This window comes from Copadichromis virginalis, linkage group LG6 (assembly GCF_057382275.1).
Source record: "Copadichromis virginalis isolate Kocher_CV1m ecotype Utaka linkage group LG6, C_Virginalis_male_GT1.1, whole genome shotgun sequence".
NCBI classification, from domain to species: domain Eukaryota; kingdom Metazoa; phylum Chordata; class Actinopteri; order Cichliformes; family Cichlidae; genus Copadichromis; species Copadichromis virginalis.
Window position 1 is genome coordinate 11,230,466 of NC_140623.1, and position 15,896 is coordinate 11,246,361.

The 15,896-nt window shown below is 38.7% G+C and overlaps 1 protein-coding gene and 1 long non-coding RNA gene across 3 annotated transcripts in view; one reads left to right on the forward strand and one right to left on the reverse strand.

Annotated features, from left to right (window-relative positions):
- Window positions 1-1,110: 1,110 nt before the first annotated feature.
- ncf4 (neutrophil cytosolic factor 4) overlaps window positions 1,111-15,896 on the reverse strand; it is a 42,742-nt gene continuing 27,956 nt past the window's right edge. The window contains exons 8-10 of the mRNA XM_085458614.1: window positions 5,302-5,453; window positions 4,462-4,527; window positions 1,111-1,499 (exon numbers count right to left, since the gene is read on the reverse strand). Coding sequence (XP_085314740.1) covers window positions 1,292-1,499; window positions 4,462-4,527; window positions 5,302-5,453 — 426 coding nt within the window. The 3' untranslated portion in view covers window positions 1,111-1,291. The remainder of the gene's footprint in view (window positions 1,500-4,461; window positions 4,528-5,301; window positions 5,454-15,896) is intronic.
- LOC146707288 (uncharacterized) lies at window positions 9,001-12,075 on the forward strand. 2 transcript variants are annotated; one of them, XR_014920811.1, is made up of 4 exons: window positions 9,001-9,770; window positions 10,129-10,279; window positions 10,646-10,736; window positions 11,325-12,075. It is a non-coding gene; the product is annotated as an uncharacterized LOC146707288 (long non-coding RNA). The 2 variants fall into 2 exon arrangements; XR_014920812.1 differs by having other exon boundaries at window positions 10,651-10,736.

Sequence of the window (15,896 nt, forward strand, 5' to 3'; positions counted from 1 at the left end):
AATACCTTGGGTTCTTGTTGGGCTCGTAGCCAAAAACTAGCTTTACTTTGTTGTCTGGGTCAACTTTGCTAGTGAGAGACAGAGAGAGGAGTTGAAAGGCTGCTCCAACAGAACTTATTGTTTCGGAGGTAAAGACAAACACAGTGTACAGTCAAGTCTTAATAGCTTACTTACAACTGGGCTACACTGCCCGTGAGGCTACATTCTTTAGGGCTATGCTTGTCACACTCTGCCTATTGCCATCATATTAAATAATTATTTGAACAATCATTTTTAAAAATATTTTGTCACGTCATTATGTGGGCCACAAGTGGAGGTGACATGGGCCGCTAGATTGACACCCCTGCATTAGAGCCTCTCAGTGTGTGTTTTGTTCCAGCGTGGAATTACAAAAAATAGAGAGGGAACAGCCTAACATATGAAACAGGAAGACTGCTGTGTAATCCCTTCATTTCAACAAAGTAACTGTATTCTGAATACCACCTTTTTAAACGGTAACTGTAACAGAATAAAGTTACTCATATTTTGTATTTTAAATACCAGTGTTACTGCCCAACACTGGTTGTAGGCTTTCTTGTAGTGCAGGCGGTTTCTCTGGTCGTAAGAGTCCTGGTGTGCTGCTTTATCAGCCAGGAGCTTGAGTTTGGCCTTTGGTGTTTCCAAAACATTTATTGGCAGTGGTCATGTACTGAACCCACTTAGCTTTGCTACTATGATGGCTGACCAAGCGTCCATGGAGTGCTGTTGCGTCTTTAGCCATTAAGCATGGCTCACGTTGGGTCCTGTTGCTGTCCAGCTCTTGATTCTGTCGACATACTGATGGATGAACAACAACAACACCCTACTTTCTAGCATTAAAAATAAAGCTTGAGGAAATGCCCTGCCCTAATTCCCATCACTGCTGGGACTTCATTCTGCTGTGATGGGGGACCAGAGTCTAATTGTCAAATAACAGAACTGAATTCTGTATATTAACAACTCCTGTTCAATTCCTTCTAATCTCTTCTTACTGAACTACTAACTAGACTGTAAAACTCTGTCAGAGAGCACATCTAACGGTTGAAAAGCCTCTAAGCAAGCAGAAAAAAATTTAAGCACGCAAAATGTAAATATGGTATTAAGTTATTTTATTAAGTGAAATGACTGGAACATTTATTGAAACAGACTTAGAATGAATGTAAATGGCAAACTACACAGAGTTCAAATCAGCAACTATACACTTGGTTAAATTCATTTTCTTATATGACACAACTAAATATTTTATATTTATTTTTCTTCTCTTCAACTTCTCTCAAGCCTCTGTATTGTAAACAGAAAGGTCAGAGGTCGTGGTCACATGCAGTTCCCATGGAAACTGATTAACAGGTCTCTTGACTTTGTCCTGTTGACGTCTGCCCTCCTTGATCATCAGCTGGACATCCTCATCGTCCAGGATACGAATAAGGTCACCATCAGGGTCGCGGTAGTTCAGGGCAATATCATCCACCTTGAAAACATTCCTGCAAGAGACGAAAAAAACACTTCAATAATCAGTGTGTTTTTTTAGAGTATAAATAATATTAAGCATATTCTACAGAAATAGAAAAACTATTTGTGGGTGTTGTTAGTTCTTGTTGGCAGAAATTCTGAGAGATCAGCGAGTGAGATTGTCTCAAAGCCAGTTAATTGCCTGGCTCATAACCTGTTATACATTCAACTGGCAAATCTCATAAGGGCCATCCTATTCAAGCTGCAGCTGCACCCTGTATTGTCATCACTCATCTGCAAGCTACTTTGCAACCCACTACCACCCTAGCTCCTCCCAGTTATACTCCATATTCCAAGTATATGGATGGAAGTGTGAAAAAATCCCAGAACAGAGCCATATCACCAAATATAAATGACTGCATTTGGACTAACAACCACATTTTGTTATGATTCAGTGTTATCAGTGTTTGTGTTTTATGTGTGTGACTCCTCCCACCAGAGGATGGCTGTGGGTTTTTCCTTTTCTCTCTTAGGGGGTGGACACCTGGGAGTGGCTGCTGAGTTGTTGGGTGGAGTTTGTTCCTGTCCTAGGATTGGATAATTGGATGATCACCCCCCTGTAATTAACCACCAGATAACAGCCCCCTGGCCCCCTCCCTCCTAGCCTCCACCATCCTCCACCACCAGCCTGTGTTTTCCAGTTGTTGATACTTAGAGTGCCTTTGCAAACTGATTCGCAAGTTTAACCTCATTTGTGTGTCTGGCGTTAGAGCCTTGATCTTGTAAATCGTTGTAAATAGATTTGTATATATTGTATATTGTGTATATATTGTTCCCTGCAGCAGCCTGGTAGGTGTGAGAAGCCATTTTTGCTGACTCAGTTTTCTCCTGGTTTTCTTTTAGAATGTTAGGTAAGTGAACTGTCTTTTGGTTGGATTTCTTTTGTATAGGGAAGCATAGGGACCTTTTTAGGGAGTTTTGTTTATTATTTTGGCATTGCTCACTGCTGAAGCAAATAAATGGCTGCTTAGCACTTTAAAAGGTACTATTGTTTTTGCGCTTTCTTGGGTGGTGCATGAGTGGGGGCCAATTTCTTGCTGTGTTCAATGTACGCCTAGATTTAGAATGTAACAGAATAAAACAGTCTTGAGATACCTTAGGAGGCCCATTTTCTGAGCTTTCTTGTTCTACAGCGCTGGCATCTGTCTTTTCTTTTCCTACTTCCTGTCTTCTCGTATGTAACCAACACCCTTTCCTCCCTATCCTTATTCTCCCCCTCCCTTTTATCAGTGCTAAGCCATATTAAAACTCAAGACCAGGGTCTCATCCATCCTACTCCAGGGCACAATAGGCCTGAACACAGAAAAACAATAATGAGCAGATAAGCGGCGGAAATGAACTGATTATGAATGGGGAGGGCTAATAATCATAGCGTTCACATATCTAAATTACCAGATAATGAGAAATAGAGGGAGAGGGAGAATGAAAGAGAAAAAGACAGATAGCGTAATGAGCACATGCATCCGGTGATGTTGCTGAGGGAAAGATTGCAAGAGGGGGGACTTGGAGGTCCCACAGGAACTAATTTGATGAGTGGTGAGGATTGGCAACAGGCATTTTGCAGGTTTGCAGTGCACAATGACTAAATATGTTCCTCCTCAGGGCAGGTCGGTGAATTAATGGATTCATACCCATCACTGTTTGTTGTGGAATTTCATTTTAACTCACAAAAAATGAAATGCTGAAAGCGTGCTCACAAAGGTCAGCAATCAGCATAGTTCATCAGTACATGCTGGAAGAAACATCAGATATGGAAATCTGCTCAATTTTGCGTGGACAAAAGCTTAGATTTGTAATGTAAATTTAACATCTAATTGCTCATGTAGAAATAACCAAAACAAGTGGTGTTTTTTTTTTAATTCAGAAAAGAATTTGGAAGAATATTTGATATCAGAATATTTATGTGAATGCATGTACAGTATGGTTCATGTTTCTGTGCAAAGAGAGTTTACTGAAACTATTTATGAATAAAAGCAGTCCAGAATTTTAATGGAATAAAAGTTGGATCTGGGATCACATTCATACAATCTTTAGTAAACATCATGAAAACATTTAATAAACTGCAACATATAAACTATGACTATGTGAGAGAGAACCAGAAGTAAATTGCTGTTAGATCCTAATCAATCATTTTCTAATGTCTGTCATAGTTAATGAAGTCCGTGCTGTTGTGCTACATGTGTAAAGGAGTGCAATCCTCCTGCTGTGGATGGTTTCTGTTGCAATTTCTTGCCGCTGGTATGCAATAAACTCAGAAGAAAAACAGAATCAGATTATAGTCATTGATGCTGAATCCCTTTAATTTCATCTTTCACAATTTTCACTGGAGTAATAGTAAAGCTGAATTAAATTTCCCAGTTCAATTCAATTTTATATGTGTGTGTGTGTGCGTGTGTGTGTGTCTCTGTGTGTGTGTATTACATTGTAAAGTAAAGCCCCTAAAAATCTGTTTTGACTTTTCTCTAACAATCAGATCTTGTTAGAGATCCTTGGCCAGCACTTGGTGATAATGGAGAAGAAGAACTCCCTTTTAACAGGAAGAGACGTCCACCAGAACCAAACTTAGCTTCTGTAATATTCCAGACCAACATTGAATATAAATATATAGACGTATTTAGGAGTTATAAGATGCGCACATGATGCACCAATAGACCAGTAAGACCTCAGTGCAAATGTAAACAGCTGAAAACAGCATGAACGTCTCCTTTAACAGTATTCACAAGCTTTAACCAAGTAAATCATTATCACATTTTAGAAGGTGTGGTAATTTGCTTACATGTGTGAAGTCGCTCACAGTAATTTCTCCCTCAGCGCCGATGCTAATCTTTCCCATATAGGTGTAAATGCAGTAAGGGTGTGGCTTTTTTATAACCTAAAACCCAGCGCTACTACAAGACTGAGAGCAGATTACTGAGGAACTGAGGATAGTTTTACCTCATGCGAGACAGCAGGTCCTTGTATGATGGCTGGATGCTGAGGTCCTCTTGTACACACACATCTCTGTTAAAGAAGGAACACACAATTCTCTGATTAAAGCATTTAGAAAACTGAAGGCCTAAAAATCAATATACACAATGCTAATAGGAGAGATTCACTTTTACATTATGTCGCCTGCAACAATAAATTCAACAAATTCACAGTAACAAATTCAATCCAAGGTTTTTTGTTGGATTTTGTTACATCTGAAATCTGACTGAAGGGGATTCAAATCCCTCCACAAAGCTGAAGTGAGAAATGCAGTATTCATTTTCTTTTAACTTCAAGAACAAATGTGCAGGATTTAAGGGATGTAATTGTACAAATAGAAGATAGTGCTATATATTAGTGTACGATCACCTGTAATGACTAACTGTAATGTTTTCATTACCTGATGGCTGAGGCTAACATTTGATGTTAGTTATCTGAAGCCATTAAAGCCTCAAAGTATAAAATTAGGGGACCTATTAATGTTTTTAATTTTTGTTTTTTTCAGGATTATACTCAAGCAGCTTTGCATGATTCACAGTTTGAAATAATCCTTATTTATCTTATCCTGGGCCTCGGTGTATCCCTCAGTTCCTCCACTGTCTGAAACAAGCTGCTTATCTACCTTTAAGCCAGTATTCTTGTGATTCATTTGAACCGTAATTTGCATATATCTGTGGTGATCATATGAAGGATCTCTTCTCACTGGCATGATACTGTTTCAAGAGTAACATATAAATAAACAATGCGTTTAAAACCTGAAATCGAATCGCACACGATATCGTCTTAGCTCACTAAAGTCAGACAGACCTGGTGTCGACTCCAGAAGGGGTGAGCAGGAAGCAGCGGAGACAGCTGTATGTGTGGCCTCCACTTTCACCTTCAGAGTCACTCTCAGGGAGGGGTTTAATAATCTTCACAAAGGTTTCTGGGAAGATACCGGTCTGATTGTTTACTGTACCCTGAAGGAGAAAAAAAAGAAGAAGAGGAAGAAGCGCATAAAGAAGAGGAAGCAAATGATCAAAAGATGAGCGAACAAATGAATTATGTCTCAGAGGATGGAGTGATAGGGGACTGATGATTAGACAAGGTGATGATTTAAAGGAGAGAAAGAGAAGAAAGCAGCATGGAAGTGCATCTGGAGAGACGTTTTCCCGACTAATTAGCGTGTTCATAATATGCTGCTGATGTTGGAAGCACTAAACACAATCATACAGCCTTTTTACTACACCCCTGGTGTCTCACTGTGTTACTCTGCAGAAACACATACAGAAGCTGTTTCAAAAAGCATCCAGCACTTTCACACATTTATTGTAGAACAAGGAAGCAGTATTATGTGAAAAAAAAGCCTTTCATTGTAACGCGCCGAAATCACAACTTTGGATCAAGTACAATGATGATAACACCCAGTCTGTCCTGAAAAGTTGTATATTCAAACCTCTTTAGTCAGCTGACTTGTATGTTATCTAATGGGTGTGAATTTAATAAAAATGGAGCATTTGTAGTATCTTGTGTTGCAACTTTAAAGCAATTGATAAAAGTTAAGTTAAAAAAAATTAGGATCTGAAGACAGCACATCCAGATAATCATTTTGTTTCTATCACAACTTCACGTGCTTCTGAGGTCCATGGAAAAGGGCAAAAGTCTAGAGAGCTTGAAAGAGGTTGTAGTTGTACAACTTTGCTGCTTGATCATTGTGGTTCATCCTGCAGCCTGCACCTGGATTACCAAATCATTACTTTGGAGGAGGCTGTAAAACGTTATGCCCTGGCTTCATTTCAGGAAATTACATAATAATCAATGAACATTTATGGGCAGAACATTTTTTCTAATGCACCCCAAATACTGACTGTACCTTTAATTTGATCTTTATACTATGGGTGTGGATGGAGCTTCAGCCTCTTCCAATTCAGAGCAATGAATCTATGTAATCATTAGCCATTGTTTTTTTTCATGAGGATTAAAAGAGGCTAGAAAGGAAAACGGCATGTGCTTTATTTCTACATTCAGTAAAAACAGAACACCATTCAAGAAATACATATATCCTTATATACTCACTTGATAATCTTATTGCAAGTGAATGTGCTTAAATAGTTGAGCTTAGTCTTCCTTAAATTGTAGTAACAGTACTCTAAGTACTATGAAGTACTACAAGAGGTACTTTTACTTTATTGTGACCTTTTGAAGTCTTTATTGAAAAAAATGACAGAACTGGTTGGTTAGTTGGTTGGTTAGTTGGCTGGTTGGTTAGTTGGTTAGCAGGAATAAGGTTAAAAAACATGGACAAAAAGTCACTGATGTGCAATCATGTGAAAAGAAAGTTCACACAGAAGTTGTTTGGCACTTTACTGCAGTCAGATGTGTGTTTACTCAATGTGAAGAAGGAAAAACATCATGTCTTTAGGCAGGAACTTATGGGACCCATCAGTCTGAGAAGAATTACTGTATGAGGCCATTTACAAATTATTTGAAGTTTATAAATCCACAGGGAGAAAAATCTTTCACAAATTAAAAATATTCAGGACAGCTGCCAATCTTCCCAAGGGTGGACAACCCCCAAAGATTTGCTCTTTTTTTTTTTAGCTAAAAATATTCTTCAATTTTGAGGGATTCTTGGCTCTTCAATACATTGAAAGTGGTAAGATTAATCAAAAAAATCTGATTACCACTAATTGGATTACAAACCCATCTAAGCTGATATTGTCCCTAGAATAGATCATTTCAATTCAATTCAATTCAATTTTATTTATATAGCGCCAAATCACAACAAAAGTCGCCTCAAGGCGCTTCATAGATACAGAGAAAAACCCAACAATCATATGACCCCCTATGAGCAAGCACTTTGGCGACAGTGGGAAGGAAAAACTCCCTTTTAACAGGAAGAAACCTCCGGCAGAACCAGGCTCAGGGAGGGGCGGCCATCTGCTGCGATCATGTTGAAACAAACCTGGATCCTGCTTTGTGTCATTTTCTACAGACTCTGTAGACGTACTCTCTGTTGTAAGTCACTCGATAGAAGTCACTGGTCACTGCAGTCATGGGCTGAGTATGTTCTACTACCAGCGTACATCCAGTTCTCCTTAAAGTCAAAGCTGACGACCAGTCCAAGCCTGCAGGCTTCTTTCTCTGCATCAACACTTCACAGCTGCTCGCTTCTATCACTCTCCTTTCAGTTGGCCGCTGAGCAGCACTGTCGCAGCAGCTAGTGATGAAGTCTGTTTCTCATTGGCAGCTTTGCAGCCGCTGGATTTGTCGGTTTCCAAAACTGTGGTTTCACTCTGGTGTGTTTGAAATGTTTACCTTGACGCACCAGTATGCCAGTTGGATTTGTCACGTTTTCCACCCACATCCACTCTGTCCACTGACTAACTCTACGCACTCAGTCAACTTTTCACAAGTTGTAAGTGTTGCATTAACCTCACCCCCCATCAAAAAAAACAAAAAACAAAAGACATACTACTAGTGTGGATAACAGCGTTGCCAAAAAAGAACAAAGCCTCAGCATTTTGCAGTGTTGCATAAGGACAAATAGATTATGTTTTCTGTTACTTTTTTTTTCTATCTCTTTAGAAAGCCGGGGGCAGGTTAAGTTCATCCTCCTCCTCCTCTGTGGTGATTCTCTTCCCTCTCCCATCAGGGCAGCTTCCACCTCCTTTCTCTCTCCCACTCACCCAGCGTCGTTCTCACATCTCGACACCTCACACAGTTTTATCAAGCATGTTTCTTTACCTTTTTTTTAAGTACTCACAAAGTGAGTGATGAAGAAGAATTACTATGACATCTATTTGCCAGCAGCCATATTCCAGCATTGCATTTTTTTTTAAAAAAATGCAGAGTATTAGATAAAAATATCCACTTGTGCACGACTCATACATACAAACAGTGAAAACTAGAGCAGAGCTTCTCCAATCCCACCAGGGAAGGCACTCTGTGGTCACCGTAGTAGGCTGATTCTGAGTAGGATGTTGTCAATCTTTTTTTTAAATGATTGTTTTCATTATAGTTTAACTGACTGGACTACTCGACTCTGATTTGCCACAGAGTTGGCTCTTTATCCTCTGCAGTTAAAAAAAGGCCTAGTGAAAACATTTTAAAAATATGTAAAAGACAAATAAATCAAACCAAATCAAAAGATTATTGTAAAGCAGCAGGTCCGTTGCTCATAGTTGTTATTCTAGATCTCAGATTGGGCTGAACTCTTTGTGGATACTAGTGGATACATATTACAAACCTGGCACATCATTTCTTTATCATTTCAGATTTCGACATACTCAGACCAAATAATAAAGGAATAAATAAATCGACAAATAGGCAGATGTGCATGTCTTTCAATCATGACAGTCTGCAAACATGGACACTGTCATGGCTTGCCATGTTCGCGGTTTTTCTTTGTTTTCTGTTTTTTGTTTACATTTACACATCTCCTGTCACACATGTCTAGAGACCAGTGGCAATCCTCAAAACTGTGTACACGCTGGAAGCAATTTGAAGCGACGGGGCAACAACACTGAAAAAAAGGGACTGGCCATCTCTTGGATTTATGTAAGCATCTTGCATGCATTTAACACAATTGCCTCATGTTTTAAAGTTAAATGTAACTATATAGTGTAAAAACTACATGATATGCAGAAAGGGTGTATTAAATTGTTCATATCATGTTCAGGTGACGTAAGTCAATAAGATAGCAACGTTAAATCTCGTGAAACCACGCGTGATTTCATCTCGCGGGCTTTGGATCGTGGTTTAAAAAAGGCATCCATCTCAGTCAAGTCGAGCAGCCAACTCTACGTTTTTGGTATGTCTTGATTTTTTTAATTCATTTTTACCATAATTCAGCCAAATGTAGTTAAACGTCTAGAGTGTCGCCATGTAACATGCTAAAAAAGAGCCGTTAGCTTATTTGCTGTTTTATCTGTTGTCAAAGAATTGGCGCTTTTTCATTTGAATTTGTCTTTGGCACAAGAGCCGTAATATCACATTAAACCTAATTACGAGGCACTCATAACATAATTTGGTTTTCTGTGTGAATAGATTTGCCAACTGACTCTTCAGTTACATTGTGTATTTACTGCACCGTGGTGTTAGTGAGATTTTGGACATTGAACAGCTTTAGCTAATATCATCAGCGGCATTATGCTAGCTTACATCCCTACCCCTCCTGCCCTCACCTGCTGTCCTTTTGTTTTTGTTTTTGTTTTTTTTGCTGCACATTGAGAGATGACCTCTATTCTGCATTTCACCAGGAGTCAGCTGATGGATTGTGGGTTCAAGGTGTTATGGTAAGAAAGTATATTCTATTTTCGTTTCTGTAACTTAATTATAATAGGTTTTTTATAATTATTAGGTGCATGCATACTCACCCTATTAATACAACTGAGAGATCCAAAATCTGCCATAGGTTTATCTTATACCTGTATGTATTGCCAGAAAGGTGATTACTGGACTCGCATTAATGCACACTTGAACTAAAATGAGGTTGTAACTTGTGGGTTCTTGGGTTGCAAATCAGAAACAAACATCTTTGGATTTTTTTTAATCCCATAAGATCTGGAAACACAGTTTTTATTCAACAAAACATTACTGATTAACCAAGCACAGTGCCTGCTGTTATTTCAAAATAATTTTATGTCATTTCAGATAAAATGCAGCATTCCAGTGCATCCCAACCATGCATACAGTCAAGGTTTCTGACGGAGCTGAGTTTCTCTCTGACAGTCTGCTGAAAGTGTTTGCAAAGTGATCGGGGGAACAGTGCACAAAGCTAAAGGATGTAGCTGCCATGATGACAGTAAGAACTTTAAAATTCTTTAACTACAAAGTGTATATGTATTGCATTAGGTCAGTAAAAGATTTTTATGCTACATCCATTGAAACAGTCAACTATTACCTGTGAGTACCGATTCCACTAAAAGGATGCCATAATTTTCGTCATGCATTTACTGGCCCACTGAGAAAAAATTATCTTTTTTTAAAAATATATGTTCTGGAAACTATATATCCATAAAGTTGATGTCAAACAGAAACTTTTGATATTGCTTTGTAGATGCTGGTGTTGCATGTTGACTGGTTTAAAAAGTCAAGAGTTTTTGTCTGGGATCATTTTCTTCTGTGCTACTGAAAAGTTCACAAATCTCTGTTTTCTTTGTTATAATAGTCAAGGATGACATTAATGCTCGGAGTCCCTCATCAAAGTGCTCCGCATCTGTGTGAAAGACAATTGCAACATCTTGGTGCAGGAGTTCATGGTGAGTGTTTTATGAGTAGATTGTGGCTTTGCAACATTTAAAAATGCATTTAGTTATCCACTTGATCCTCATTGGACTGGTTAGGACCAGTAGTCCTCTTTAATAATTTGAAGTTCACATGAGGCCTGGTAGTGAACTCGGCCGCCGGCCCTTGAGGCCCCACCCCTGTATTAGGGGTCACATCAGTGTGAAAAAACTTTAAATTTGTCATTCTAGTGAACAAAGGAAAATCCCACCAATATTTACATTAGCTTTTGTTTGAAAAAATGACCAACTGACCAACAGCTAACCAAATTGTGGGGCTGAAAGTCTAAATTCTAACATCTTCTGAGTGACATAACCTGGATTTCTGATGGGCTGGTGTCTTTCTAACAAAAACTAATGTAAAGCATTTGAAATTATTATGTTTTTCACCCTCTCTTAGAAACTCTGTTAGACCATGAATGGCAGCATGGCAGGCCACTCTTTGGCTATAGCTATTTACTATGTTGCTTGCATTGGTTTAAATTACTCTAACATTAGAACTGGTAGATTCAAAAGAGATGAGTTTAAAAAGGAATCTTAAAGAAATGTTTTGTGTTTAACCAGGACTTGACTGAGGCCACTGCACAGATTGAGAAAACCACAATGAACATCTGTCTCCAGAGATGCGCCAGGCAATGACTTTTCTGATGTTGTTCTTCAAGATCTGGATAACGTGACCTTTGCAGTAGCCATGCTGTTTGGACCTTTTTTATTCCTTCAACATGAGTTACCCATCACAACTCTGCTACACTTTTGAGGTGATTCAAAGGGTGGTAATGGAGTTGGATGCAACTCAGCTCTCAAGAAAAGCTCACAACTAAGACAAAACTACTCCTGCAACGAAGCTCACTGTTATGCATGTGAGGTGACCAGCTCTAGGTGAGAGGACATTTAAATCTCACACTTGTTCTGCTGCATTTTTGAAGCTCAATTCCAGGAACAGATTGCAGGGTTCATTTTTATATACTCTGCAACTGCCATGAGGACGAGCCGTTTTTTGTTGTTGTTTGTTTTTCCTTTTGCTCTGTACAAGTTCTGTTTGTCTGTTTGGCAGCATTTTTAAATTTCTCTTTGTATTTTTTCTTTCTTTTACTAGTGAAGAGATGTAGCGTGAACAGTTATACAGTCTAAATATCCCATATGGGCCGTGTGAAATGGTATTTTCAATTTCATTCAGTTGAAGTAAAGAACGTTGAATATTTCTAAGTGTGCTGTTTTGAACCAAGATGTCACAGTATGATCAGTGCTGTAATTTTTGACAGTCACTGTATCAATGTTATTTTTGCGTCTCTTGAATAAAGGTTTTGACCTGCAAGTGCTAATTTCTTTAGTTATTGGGGTAAAATGGGAGGTGTTAATAGGAAGGTGTTTGCCAATTCAGTAACCTAATTTAATGTTAATGGAAACTAACATTACCTCAAATTGTTTAGTTATAATTGTTGTTTAACTGAATCTTGACGTCAGAGGCCTTAAATAGAATGTTTTGATTTGTTCTTTCCCAACATTTTTCAAAAGAAACAGTCTAATTTCTTTACTGTGATTGATTCCAGAGAACACGGAAGAACTGACATTATTTAACTGTTGATTTATGTAGATTCAGTGGAGGAGTAATGTCAGTTTAATTCTTTACCTACTGCAGTGAAATTAGACATTTTGTTTTGAAAGGTTACTGGTGGATGCCAGCAACCATCTTGGAAGAGAACAATACAATCTGTTATAAGGCCTCCATTTGAAAATTGTGTATTTGATACTAGAATATAATAGCAAAATGTAATTTGAAGATAACATGTAGTATTTAAGTGACCAAGTAGTATTGGGTAAAAGTTATTGAATCGTGTTGGGATAACGTGAGAAAATTGTGAAGGATTAAAATATTCCAAGAGATCAAATTACTTCATCAAAACATGTTTAAGTCACATTTTATCAACACAAATTGCACAGGTTTATTGAACATGAATAAATTGTGTTAATTTAACTCAATTGTTTAAGTTGCTGCCAAAGCAAAACATCTGTGTGCAACAAATGTCCACCATTGAATTAAGTAAATCCAACAACATATTTTTTTCAGTGAAGAGACAAGAGAAAGTGAGTGACATTTGATCATTTAAGTGACTGCAGGTGGAAAAAGTGCCGGTGAGGAGAAGTTGGTGGGACCCACGATAAACTCTTCGCAACTTCCAGGTGAATAACTGAAGCAACTACCAATGACAATGAAGAATACTGTTAATTGACATATGAAAGGCTGATGTCCTGCAGGTTTTAGATATCACCCTGAAACCACACCTGAATCAAATGATTAGTTCATTTTCAGGCTTCTGGAGAACTTCAAGACATGTTGAGGAGGAGGTCATTTAATCATTTAAATCAGCTGAGAGAGTGATATTATACCCCTTTCGTCAAACTGAGTGATTTATGACCCCCCTAATTGATTTATGACCCCTAATAAATTATTCATGAGCTCCGGAAGTAATTAAATTATTCATGAGCTCCGGAAGTAGGAAGTAATTAAGTAATAAAAATATGATATTCATAAAAATATGATATTCATAAAAATATAATTGATTATTTAGAAAGTTTCTTATATATCAAAAAATAGCATTCTTTTATTTCTTTAAGCAATTAAATTTTTTTTTTATTTTTTTATGCTCAAAAAACGCCATCTGGTGGCGGGTCAGTGTGTGTGTGTGCGCGCGCCCGCGCGCGCCCGAGGCTGTGTGTCTGGGCGTGCGGGGGCGCGCCCGTGTCTCCGGACCGTGCTCTCTCGGGCTCCGTGCTCATGTGTTTAAAAATGTATTAAACCATATTAAAATTGTTTAGTTAAACTTGTGCTTTTGTAACGTTCAGTATGGCCACAAACACATGCTGCATGCCTTGGGGGAAAACTTTATTTCGATTTATATGCATTTGTAGATTTAGAATAAAACTCATACTCAGAAAAAACTCGCGATCCCCTAACCCTAACCCTCCTTAGAAACATAAGCAGGGAAAACTCCTTAAAAAACCCTCCGCGTTTTCTCCAAAACCCTACAATAACTTGTTAGGGTATCCCCTCTATTCCCAAAACCTTATATTCCATAACAGGGGAAATCCTGAAAAAATCCTTAGTCTTTTTTCTCAAATTCAGCGCCCCGCGGCTCCCTTCATGCTCAGCCAAACAAAGCCAAAACTCCTTTTAAAAAATTCTCCGCGATTTCTCCAAAACCCTAGAATAACTTGTTAGCTACCCCTCTATTCCCCCCCCAAAAAAAGCGCTATAATCCAAAAACATTGGGAAAGCTCCTTAAAACTTTTTTGGAAACCCTGTACATGAAGTAAAAGGTTTTTGATCTTGTAAGTTCTGGCTTTAATATTTTCAGCTGATAAAGTGAACTTCATACAAACTCTGTGTTAGAAAAATCAAACTGTGTCTCGTGCGGGTGTATTGTGACTGCTCCATCACAATGTATAATTTGACTTGTGAGGTACACACAACAAGGCCAACAAGAAAAAGTGAATTAGAGATTCATTACAAAATACAAAAAATAAAAATAAATAGTGCACAAATTTAAAACAAGCAAAACACCTATGCAAGAGTAACTACTAATGATTTACAAATACTTGTCATATACAACCAATACACTCAGAGAATTTTACCATATCAGTATAAAGCTCTCTGTAATTCCTGGACAGTTCGTGAAATAATTTAAAATTAAATCTGCACTTCAGTTAACTATTCTTGCACGGAGCCCGAGAGAGCACGGTCCGGAGACACAGGCGCGCCCCCGCGCCTGTGTCTGTCGTACAGATACTGTTCTGTCGTACAGTATCTGTACGACAGAACAGTATCTGTACGACAGACACAGGCGCGCCCCCGCGCCTGTGTCTGTCGTACAGATACTGTTCTGTCGTACAGTATCTGTACGACAGAAGAACGTGTGAATCCCATGACAGTTTCACGATTGCTTCCTAGAGCAGGGGTGGGCAACTCCAGGCCTCGATGGGCCGGTGGCCTGCAAGCTTTTGATATCACCCTGGGTCAACACATCTGAATCACATAATTAGTTCATTACCAGGCCTCTGGAGAACTTCAGGACATGTTGAGGAGGTCATTTAGCCATTTGAATCAGCTGTGTTGGATCAAGGAAACATCTAAAACCTGCAGGACACCGGCCCTCAAGGCCTGGAGTTGCCCAACCCTGTCCTAGAGCTTACTGGCTGTTGTTAGGTGAAATCCACTGCAAGGAGTCTTCTGCACCAAAAACATCCACACGACTGCTTTGGTCACAAGCGGATGGCAGGGATTGCCTATCATTTACAAGGAAAACACAGAGCTGTCTGCAAACACTGTTTACTATTCGAGTGTGTTTCCTTGTGTCACTCATACTGCAGGATTTATCTTACTTTATCTATGGACTTCAATGTTGTACTTTTATTACCAATAAAGTTGTGCTTTTTGTTAAAAGAGACAAATGAACAAAGCAAAACAAAAGGAAAACGAGCAACCACATTTGGGTCCTCAGCCTTTAAAGTAAAAGTTGTGCCTTCCTCCTTAAACCAATAAGTTTCAAAGGACACTTTTACTTTTACACTGAAGGTGAATGTTGAGGTTTCAGCGACACTCCTCACAGCTGCAGCTTCCATAAAAACTACAGGTGACCGCAGCGATCAGTTACTGAAGTGTTTGTAAGGAGGTACAGTGGTTTGAAAACGTGTTTGCCCCCTTCCTGTTTTTTTGTATGTTTGTTACACTTAAATGTTTCAGATCATCAAACAAGTTTAAATATTAGACAAAGATAACACAAGTCAAACTAAATCCAGTTCATAAATGAAAGTGCTTGTAATTATATAACGGGGAAAAAATCCAAACCTACGTGACCCTTCGTTAAAAAGTGATTAAACCTAATAACTGGGCCATCCATAGCAATGAAGTATTTGCAATAACTGGCAATGAATCTTTTACAGTGCTGTGGAGGAATTTTGGCCCACTCATGTTTGCAGAATTGTTGTAATTCAGCCAAAGTTGAGGGTTTTCGAGCATGAACCAACAGATGACTGTTTGTAAACAGCAGAATTCATGGTTCAGTTATTACAAGTCTTCCAGGTCCTGAGGGAGCAAAACAGCCCCAGACCATCACAGCACCATATTTTACTGTTGGT